Source organism: Mastomys coucha, unplaced genomic scaffold, assembly GCF_008632895.1.
Source record: "Mastomys coucha isolate ucsf_1 unplaced genomic scaffold, UCSF_Mcou_1 pScaffold11, whole genome shotgun sequence".
Lineage (NCBI taxonomy): Eukaryota > Metazoa > Chordata > Mammalia > Rodentia > Muridae > Mastomys > Mastomys coucha.
In genome coordinates, this window is record NW_022196893.1 from 24,253,972 (window position 1) to 24,265,233 (window position 11,262).

The 11,262-nt window shown below is 41.0% G+C and overlaps 1 protein-coding gene across 2 annotated transcripts in view; it reads right to left on the reverse strand.

The window, feature by feature from the left end:
- Positions 1 to 11,262, reverse strand: part of Yaf2 (YY1 associated factor 2) — a 57,251-nt gene that overhangs the window by 25,982 nt on the left and 20,007 nt on the right. Inside the window, exon 3 of one of the 2 annotated variants that reach the window (XM_031353367.1) lies at positions 9,488 to 9,538. The exons of the other annotated variant lie outside the window; for it this stretch is intronic. Coding sequence (XP_031209227.1) covers positions 9,488 to 9,538 — 51 coding nt within the window. The remainder of the gene's footprint in view (positions 1 to 9,487; positions 9,539 to 11,262) is intronic. 2 annotated transcript variants of the gene reach the window in all.

Here is an 11,262-nt window from a genome sequence, read left to right on the forward strand (position 1 = left end):
TCACTCTGTAGACCAGGCTGGCCTTAAACTCAGAAATCCGCCTGCCTCTGCCTCCCAAGTGCTGGGATTAAAGGTGTGCGCCACCACCGCCCGGCCTGAAACCTTATTTTTACCATATACTCAATGTATGTTTATCATATTAAATTGAATTTTAATGTTATGATTTTCATAATTAAAGCCTTTTATTTAAAAAAAAAAATCAGCACTCATGAAACAGAGGTAAGCAGTTGTCTGTTAGTTCAAGGCCAGCCTGGCTCACATACAGAACTTAGCCAGGGCTACACATGAGACCCTGTCTCAAAAACAAAAAATTAAAATTAATAAATTGAAAAAAGTTTAAGATCAGTATGAATACATGAGACTATCTAAACCAAAAGATAGTATATCCTAAGATTCATGTGTTAGAAACTTGCCCACAATGTGGTCACCCTGGGAGGGGAGGATAGTGGGAAGTAATTAAGTCACAGGGATTACTCTCAGGGTGACTAAGTTCTTAAAAGAATGAGTTATTAGTAGTTGGGAAAGTAACTCAGTAAATTATTCACGACACAAGCATAAGCCCCTGAGTTCAAATCCTGACACTGACATAAAAAGCCCGGCATGGTGGTTGACACTTATGACAGACACCAGCATTGAAGAGACAGGTGGATCCCTGTGGCTCACTGGCCAGCTAGCCTAGCCTAATCAGCAAATCCCTATGTCCCAGTGAGAGCCTTGTCTCCAGGAGACACTAGAGCTTGATGTCAGATACCAAACTCTCTCAAGGCCCTGCACACACATGAACACACACACACACACCTATATGGCTTATTTCAGATCAGGATATTGACATTTCTAATATACCAGAAGGCTCCCTGGTGATCTCTCCTCATCAGTACCACTCTTTCAAGAACAGTATTTTTGGAAAATCGTATCATTCATATCATCTACAAACTTCCTATGAATGAAATTTTTCAGTTTATGCTTTTGATTCTACTTTTATTCAACACTGTCTAAAATATCCACCACATGCTGCATTATTCATTTTTATTGCTATGTAGCAGTTCAGCCTAAAGGCCATAGTTCTGGCTTGGAGACATCATCTCAGTAGCCTGAGAAGTCTTGAAACTCCTGCTGTCTGCAGCCCTTAGGTGCTGGGATCTCAGTGTACACCAAGTATGACTTGCACTAACACTGTGAGCCCTGTTTCATTTCCAGAACTGTCATGATCATTTTTATGTCTTATATTTTTTACATAATGATCATTTTACACACATGTCCCGAAAAAAAGTCCCAGATGACTACTGTCTAATGCTACCTGCACATAATTCAAAGTAATTTCTATAAAATCTGCTTTCATATGAACCTTAAAGTTCCTATCCATAGAAGTAGAATATTATTTTATTCCTGTCTAATTTTATATTCTTCAATAAAATTTGGGGAACTTAAAAAATTTTCTATAATAAAGATATTCACATTTTCTAAATGGATGTTGCTAGTTTAAATAAGGACCTTGTAGGAGCACTGATCTCTCTTACTAATAAAAATAACGGGTACACGTCTTTGAAAACTTCTGGAAAGAGCCCGTGAGACTGCTCAATGGACAGAGGTAGCTGCCTGGAAAGCCTAGCAAGCCATTAACAAGAAAGAGGGAAATACTTCCCAAAAGTTGTCCTCTGACCTTCACATTCCGACACAATGCATGTCACATACACTCGAAACACACCCTGTCTTAGTTAGGGTCACTATTGCTGTGATGAAACACCATGACAAAGGAATCTGGGGAGAACAGAGTTTACTCAACTTCCTCTTCCACATCACTGTTCATCATGGAAGTCAGGACAGGAACTCACACAGGGCAGGAACCTGGAGGCAGGAGCTGATGCGGAGGCCATGGAGGGGTGCTGCTTACTAGCTTGCTCCTCATGGCTTGCTCAGCCTGCTTTCTGATAGAACCCAGGACTACCAGCTCAGGGATGGCACCACCCACAGTGGGCCTGGCCCTCCCTAATAAACCACTAATTGAAAAAATGCCCAACAGGCTTGCCAACAGCTAGATCTTACGGAGGCATTTTCTCAATTGTGGTTCCTTCCTTTCAGGTAACTCGAGCTTGTGTCAAATTGACAAAACTAGCCAGCATACACACTAATGATATATTTTTACTAATGATATATTTTTGAATATTAAATTTTCTAGAAAGATCTCCTTTCTCTTCCTCTCCTTCTTTCTAAGTCTGTTGGGCTTTACTGTCCCCTTTTTGTTATATTACCAACAGAGACATATTTGTTATGCTTTTGATTTTAACAAGAATGAATTTAAGGTTTCACTTAAGTTATTTAAGGATAACTCATGATCCTTGTTAGACTTGGAAAAGCACTTGTTTTACAGGTCAAAAGGGTTCACTGCTCTAGTTTGTGAAGGTTATCTCTTTCTTATTTTTTCCAACTTTGAAATATATATTTACTTTCCTTTATCACCAATTTTGTCTCTTCAGGAAAAAAAAATATATCATGAAATAACAACAGGATCCTGTAGGGAACTGAGGTCTAGTCACAATGTTAATATCTCTGGTCATGCTGAACAGCAAGCCCTATTTGAAGTAATTTGTACTATGAAAGAATAATTAAATCTTTATAATTTGCTTTTACTAAACTTAGAATTTTCGTTAAGTTTACTTGTAAAATTAAATAAGTAAATTTCAAATGTTAAATTCTTATTACATTTGAACTTTCATATCTATGTCCATAAATGAATTTGGACATAATGCATTTCCTTTTATGTATTCTTTTTAGCCTGGCTTTCAAGGTAACAACTGCCTTATTAACCAAAGGCTGCTTCCCCCCTTTTAAACTCTTCCTGGATTAATCAGTACAAAATTGAGTTTTGCTCTTTTAAAGTAACTGATTAATGATCCCACTCGGTACCCAGACTTCCTGCGTTCTCCTCGAGGGTCTAACCTGAGTACTCTATCTGGTGCCTAGTCAGGCCACCCCTACCTGCAGCACAGTCAAGCAACAACCCACAGATCCATCTGTCCAGCTTCCCACCATTGCAGGCTAAGGTCTCCTGACCTTCCATCTACTCCTTTCCCCAAACCCATGAGCTCTAGCCCGGGCCCCACAACCGTGCATCAACCTACTCTGAACTTCCTTGTCTGTAAGAAAAAGGAATTCTAGGCTTGGGTCAGGAGCCCAACTACCCCCAGGACTCTCCCACACTACATCCAGCCTTTCTACCCAGCCAGATCTACCCCACTCTCCAGGCATGCAACAGGAGCATGTCCTGTACAGCAGCCCAGTCCCCCACCCCCAGTCCACCTGATTTCATTCCACCCAAGCCATCTCTAGCCACTAGACCCAGCCATGCTCTCTTCTGCCCCAACCTGCTCTGTCCACATCAGACTCAGAACTAACAAAGACCACATGCCTACATATCATTGCAAGAAATACCAACAATATAAAAAATTAAGCCAGGATCTTCTCTCCAAAACCTACTAGTACTGTTGAAATAAATATCTGCCAATGAAAATCACCTAGGTGGACTCCAGGAAATGATACAAACACCGACATCAAAACTATTCTTTACGAGCCGGCACATGTCTTTAATCTCAGCATTCAGGAGGCAGAGGCAGGGAGGTAGGTCTCTCTGAGTTTGACACAAGTCTAGTCTACATTTTAAGTTCCAAGCTAGCCAGGACTACATAGTGAGATTTTGCTTAAAACAAACAACAACAACCAAAACAAAACAAACAAACGTAATCATGCACGGGACTGTAAGCCTAGCCACTACTCCCTGTGAGGTATTCCTAACTGCACTCTAAGTCCTTAATCCTTAACCTGCAGGTCAGCATAGCCCTCACCTCACCCCTCATTACATTACTCTTCATCCTCCTGAAGATGAAGACATTGCAGAAAGCCAAAATGCAGCGAACAGCAGACAGTGTAGCACTCAGTCCCAGAGGTGGTCTCCAACATACAAGGGTCATGAGTATAGTGGGAAGTGGGCCACAGAGGCTCTAAGAGCCAAAGTACCAGTATGCCTGCTGAAGATCGTGTCTCCAATGACAGGGAAGATGGATACCTAAACAATACTCAAGAAAGTACATGCTTATGTGACTGGGGAAATCTCACAAGGCCTGACTCCTGACCCTCAGATAAAGAGCTACAAGCAATTAATGGCATCAGAGAAAGAACTAGAGATCTCCATGGATGAATCTCCTGACAGGTTATTTTGTCCCAAGTGGTCACTATTAAACACATGGACATATGAGCAGTAACAAAGAGACTCAACAGGGTATTGTTATAAATGTGTGTGTGTTCAATAATAACAGGTCATGAATTTGAGAGGAATTGGGAGGCTAAAGAAGGAATCCGAGAGAAGATGGAGAGAAGAAACAATGTTAAATAGGTGCCATATGATCTCCTGTTTAACCTTATCAATAGTGATCTTATTAAATCTCTTCATTTTGGTTCCCTTGGAAGCGAAGAGTTTCAAAGCCCACCACAGCATCTGGCCACTGTAAGGAAACAAAGCCCCACCCCTCCCCGGAGGCTGTGGCCATGCCTCAGTGTCTCACTCTCTTCCTCGGTAACCCTTAACACACTGTAAATGTAAGTTTAAGATACCGAATATATTCCAAGTCTGCTTTGTAAAGAACACAGCAACAATCCTATTCCTTCCACTATTGTTTCCTACCGACTGGTTCTCACACATTAGTGGAAGGAAGCAAAATGAAGTTGTTGCTGTGAAAATAGCCTAGCAGTCCCACAAAGGTAAAAAAGCTGAGCTGTCAATACTGCCTAGCAGTTCTGCTCCAGGTAAGCATTCAGAAACTAACATACAAAGGCCAAGATGTTACTTACTGACAGAATGTTTTGATCCCCAGGATGACAAACAAAATAACCCAAAGCCAGGTGTGGTAGCAAATGCTCCACATCTCAGCACGAAGGACAAGGAGGTGGGGTAAGGAGGGGAAGGAGTTCCTGATTACTCTGGAGGACATGAGACTCTCTCTCTCTCTCTCTCTCTCACACACACACACACACACACACACACATACACACACACACTCACACACACACACACACACACACACACACACATATAAAACAACAAAAGTTGGCATACAATGTTCCTAGCAGGACTATTTACAATAAGCACAAAGTGAAAACAATCCAAGTATCTGTCAATGGATGAATAAACAAAACATAGTACTATCTACATAAAACTGATAATATTATTTGGTGGGGAAGGAAGAGAAGCATAGCAAAATTACCAGATGCAAGCATGAATCCACATAATTCAAAAGGCTGACATACAACGATTGCATATCTATTTCCATGTAACATTTAATTTGAAAAGACTCCTACAATGTGGTTTTGTCTTTGCAATAAAACTTATATACAATCTGGTGTAGAGGCTCCGTCTACAATGGAAGCACTCAGAACTAATTACGGATGTGAGCTTATGCCCATCATGACTGTCAATGTTCTGTTTGTTGCTGTTTCAGACAGGGTCAACCCAGGCTGCCCTCAAACTCCTCATGCAGAAAGAGCTGACCTCCTACCTGCAGTGGGATTACAGGTGTGTGCCACCTCTCACAGCTAAGACCCTTTCTTGATGTAATTCTTACCAGGCATGACACTGGCCTGTTTGAGTAGGCAAAGCCGGCTCAATCTGTAATCCTTCTTAAAATGGGATTCAACATTAAGATCTGTTCTATTTGCTCTTTCTCTCCCACCCTGGCCCATACATATTTCCTACCCAAATATCTAATTTTTCTGAAGCTATTCCTGAACTCAAGAAGATTCATATTCAAGTATTTTGACATCTGTCTTCAAAGAATAAAGGTGCTGTCAGTATAAGCACTATGCCATTCCTGTGCCACCCTGAGGTTCCACAGCATTTTACAGAGATGCACTGCAGCGCATTCGCAATCAGGATCAAGTCATCTGACTATTCTTCATCTTGTCTCATCTAATTATTAGATATGAACAGGTTTTCTCATGATCATTTAGAGACATTCAAATCTGCCAAAGAACATTCCATCCTTTAATGTCCTTAAAATTAAATTTCATTTCTGCCTAGACTGAACAGGTATTGTTAAGAGTAAGCATTTATACTAATCAAGCAATAATCCTCTAAGACATGCAAACCTCAAAAAATGAAACACACTGCCTTTGTAGCTTAATTTATAAAAACTGCACATGGTCTTAAAGTGAAAGTATTATAATAAATATTCCCCAAACTGCAATTCTCTTTTCCAAAGTTTTGAGACAGTGTCTCACTGTACAGCCATAGATAGCCTGGAAATTGCCATGTAGACCAGGCTGGCCTCAAACTCAGAGATCCACCTGCCTCCGCCTGCAGAGTGCTGAGGTTAAAGGCGTGCCATAATGCTTGGCCTTTCCCCTCTTTCAAACCCTCTCTCTTTTGCAGGGTAACTGTTGAGGGAGGAGACAAGGTGTGATGAGCACACAGCTTTCCTCTGGCTGCCAACAGTTGTTCAGTCCCGCCTGCTTCTGGTACCAGTGTGCATGTGCTCACTCATCCTTGGACTCTTGGACACTTCTTGGGGCTCCTTGGTGTGCAGCTCATACATACTCCCACTAGTGTCCACAAGAAGTTAGTGTGTATACTCAGATGACCACTGTGCCATCTGTGCCTCAACTTGCTAGTGTTATTACCTGTGGCCTTTGTTAAGAGCCAGTCATGGAACAGTGCAGAACCACGGCCTGCTGTCAGCCAATGCCACAACATGAAGACACATTCTCTGTTTTGTTTTATTTTTTTATTTACTGCAACTGTCTTCAGACGCACCAGAAGAGGGCATCTGATCTTATTTCAGGTGATTGTGAGCCACCATGTGGTTGCTGGGATCCAAACTCAGGACCTTCAAAAGAGCAGTCAGTGCTCTTACCCGCTGAGCCATCTCGCCAGCCCCACATTTTCTGTTTTTAATGTGCCATAAAAGTTAGTATTATACTGGTTGGAATTTCAATATACCAGTTTTTAAAGGAAAAGAATATATTCACATACGATTTATATGACAAATATATGAATGCTTCATATACAAACACACAAAAAAACCTGGTAAATGCATTCATGCATTTATATAGAAAACTAATTTTTAGTGGATATTTTTGTATTAGTTACTAACTTTAGGAACCATATGAGATAAGAAAATAATAAAATCTTATCCTTGCTTTCAAAAAGCATTCAATAGGGTTTTAAGTATTTAAAAATGTGTTCCACGTCGGGCAGTGGTGGCACATGCCTTTAATCCTAGCACTTGGGAGGCAGAGGCAGGCAGATTTCTGAGTTTGAGGCCAGCCTGGTCTACAGAGTGAGTTCCAGGACAACACAGAGAAACCCTGTCTCGAAAAAAAAAAAAAAAATGTGTTCCACAACTGTACTCTCAGCATTTAGGAGGCTAAAGCAGGGATTTTGTGGTTCCAAGGTCAGCCTAGGCTATATAGAAGCATAGTAATCAATAGCAAAGAGTTAACTTTTAAGGGCTAAACAGTGTGGTACAGGTAACTATGGCCACAGACATTCAATACATTAGTACAAGATCACCAAATTTCTGTTGTACCACAGAAAAACACAGGTGAAACAGATGCTACCAGGGACTGGGAAGGTAGCCCAGTTGGTAAAGTGCTTGGCACGAAAGCATGAGGACCTGAACTCAATCCCTGACATCCACATGAAAAGCCAGGCAGAAGTTCATAGTTGTCAGCCTACCACTGGAAAAACACAGAAGGATCCGCAGGCCATGCAGGCCATCCTAACCTAATCAGTATGCCCCAGGACCCAGAGAGAGACCACATCTCTAACAGTGACAGACATTACTGTTGAGGAATGACTGGCAGAGACTGCCCTCTGGCCTCTATTAGTACACTTACCAATGTATGACAGCAAAAGTGAACAATGCTAACCAAAAAGGACTAATGGGGGGGGGGGGTACTTCAGCTTTCAAGTACAGAAAGAAGAATGGGGAAGTCACGAAGCCATTCCAAGAGAGTGGAAAAGTACCAGCCAACACCTTGAACTATCTCTGTGAGAGCAAAAAGCAAAGTTTCAAATTGAAGACATTAAGACTACATGAAGAGAATTAAAATGTAATTACCAAGGCTTTAAATACTCAGATATGAATGAAAATTTACAAAGCAGTTATAGAAGTATGCTCAGGCTCATTATGCTAAAACTGCCCTTGAAGAATAGTGACCTGGTAATAGTACAAAAGAAACCAAAAATAAGAAAGTATTGTAGGCAACATAACTCAGTATAGAGCACTGCCTTGGGAAGCTTCAGGTTTGGGTTTGAGTGGATGAGTGAGAGAAAGAGGGGGAAGGGGAGGTAGAGGGAAGGAGAGGGAGGGAGACAGGCAGGCAGGCAGACAGACATAATTCTAACCTGTAACTTAAGGAATCAATGCTTACAGCAAGAGTCTTACTTCTGACAAACCATGGAAACATAACTGCAGCATTCCCAAGATCATGCTTGAGGTACTCCTTCAATGAAACTAAAATGCTTATTGAAAACTGTGCCACTTAACACATGCTAGCCAGGCAGCCATGGTAGCTGCCTCTGTAATCCTCATATTCTGGAAGTAGAAGCAGAAGGATCAGGAGTTCAAGGCTAGCTTCAGCTACTCAGGGAGTTTGAAAGCAGCCTGATCATTCTAAGTACCAGTTTCAACAACAAAGAATAAAGCTAAAAACCTCTTTTTTAAAAATGCTAACCAGACCAGAAATGTAGCTCAGAGAATGCTTGTGGTGTACAAAACTAGGAAAGAAAGGAAAGGGGTAACTGCTAGTTAATTAAAGCCAAATGCCACCCATGGGGGCACAAACTTAAATCTCAGCACCTGAGAGACACAGACACATCAAAGGTCAGCCTGGTCTACATACTGTGCACTGACTCAAACAAATAAACAAAGCTACTGTGCCAAAATAATCTGACCAAATCTGGTATGTGTAAAAATTTACAATTCAAGCATTTCACTTAAAGTGATACTGTATATACATTCATAAGAGTTCAACAAGTAGCTTTCCTGTTTTACTTTAGAATTATTACATGATTTACCTAAAACATGTAATTTTTAGAAAGGTACATAAAATAACACTTCTTTAGAACCATTGTCATACCTATGCATATATCTATTAATAGCTTGCTATATTATCCATAATAGCTTTTATGACCAAAAATTTAAAAAGGTTATATAAAACAACTCCCTTTCTATGACTTTCCTAAAGAGAAGAAATTTGAGAGAAAAAAAATCTCGTTTGTGAAAACCAGCTTACTTACCAGTAACTTGAGCTATCCTATTGGGTCTTATCCCTCACAGATCCACCCCTGGCTTCTGTCCATCTCGAGGATCCTCATGAAGCGCATCCACGGGAATTGAGGGCATGCAGCACGGATGCACACGGAGGAAAGCTGGGTGGGTTTAGGAGGCTAGAGACATGCTGCAGGCACTCACTTACCTTCCTGAGAGGGGATCACAACGGTCCCTTGGTCCTCAAGGCATTCACAATAGCTTCAGAGAATGTGGATCTGTGGAGATTACCCAATAGGAGAACTCCAGTTACTGGTAAGTGATCCAGTTTTTTCTTCTCTATCAGAATAAGAAGATTATTTAATTTTACTTGAGATTATTAACTCAGGTAGTGCTACAGGAGAAACAGATGTGAATACATCACAAAGCTAAACATTTACTCACCAAAAAAAAATGGATAAAAACAATGTGACTGACATAGTCAGAAATACAAGGAAAATACAGATTTCATTTGTAAATGTTCAATGTAACAGATGTATTTTTTAAGATTTATTTACTTATTATAAATGAGAACACTGCTGCAGTCTTCAGACACACCAAAAGATGGCATTGGATCCCATTACAGATGGTTGTGAGACAACATGAGGTTGCTGGGAATTGAGCTCAGAACCTCTGGAAGAACAGCAGGTGCTCTTAACCGCTGAGCCATCTCTCTAGCCCCATGGCAGATGTATTTTAACAACAAAAATTAGCTTTGTAACTTGCATTTCACTGAAATATCATCATTATTTTGTAATATTAGTATAACAATAAATAGTTGATCAAAATATGCCATTTCTCTGGATCATCAGGCCACATGTAAATTTTTTTAATTATTTTTTTATTTTATTTACATTGGTGTTTTGTCTCCATGTATGTCTGTGGGAGGGTGTCATATCCCCTGGAACTAGAAATACAGACAGTTGTGAACTGCCATGTAGGTGCTAGGATTTGAGCCTGGGTCCTTTGGAAGAGCAGCTAGTGATCTTAACTGCTGAGCCATCTCTCTAGCCCTGTAAATTTTATACTAAAATTTACACAACTAACATGGTAGGCTAGCAATCATTAGATTTTACATCAAAAGTTATTAAGTCTTTAAAATTACTATTACTATTCCCAAGTAGAAAAGTACTCCAGTTACTGAAAAATAACAGTTAATTATTATTTTGTTCTTAAATACTTTACCAGCCTGTCTATCATTTAAAGAAAATTTTTAATCAAAAGGAAAAACAGAGACCTGGGGAGATGGCTTAGTAAATACCATGCTTGCTTCACAAGCATGCATGTACAACCTATGTAAAAAACTGGTTGTTATCTGGGCAGTGGTGGTGCACGCCTTTAATCCCAGCACATGGGAGGCAGAGGCAGGTGGATTTCTGAGTTTGAAGCCAGCCTAGTCTACAGAGTGAGTTCCAGGACAGCCAGGGCTATACAGAGAAACCCTGTCTTGAAAAAAAAAAAAAAAACTGGTTGTTGTATAGGGTGGTCCACACCTTCAGTGCCAGGACTTCGAAGGCAGTGTCAGATGGATCTGTGTAAACTGACGGCCAGGCTGATTTACACAGCCAGTTCCAGCACACCAAGGATACAGAGAGACCATCTCAACATTTAAAAAGCTAGTTGTAGTCGTACACACTTGTGATCCTGGTAGCAGGGAGGCAGAGACAGATGGGTTCCTAAGGTTTGACGGCTAGCCACCCTAGCTCCCGTGGAAAGAACCAGGCCAGTCAGACACTGACTCAAAAAGAAAAAGGTTGGATGGGGTTTTAGTTCAATGGTATAGTGCTTGCCCTGAGTTGTTTCTCAGCTCCAGAAAGAAAGGCAGGTAGGCAGGCAGGATGGGACTGAGGGAGAAAGAAACGACACCTAAGTCCACGTACACCTGAAACACAGGGAGAGACTCCAGGAAGAGTGCCTCCTCCTCCTCCTCCTGCTCCTCCTCCTCCTCCTGCTCCTCCTGCTC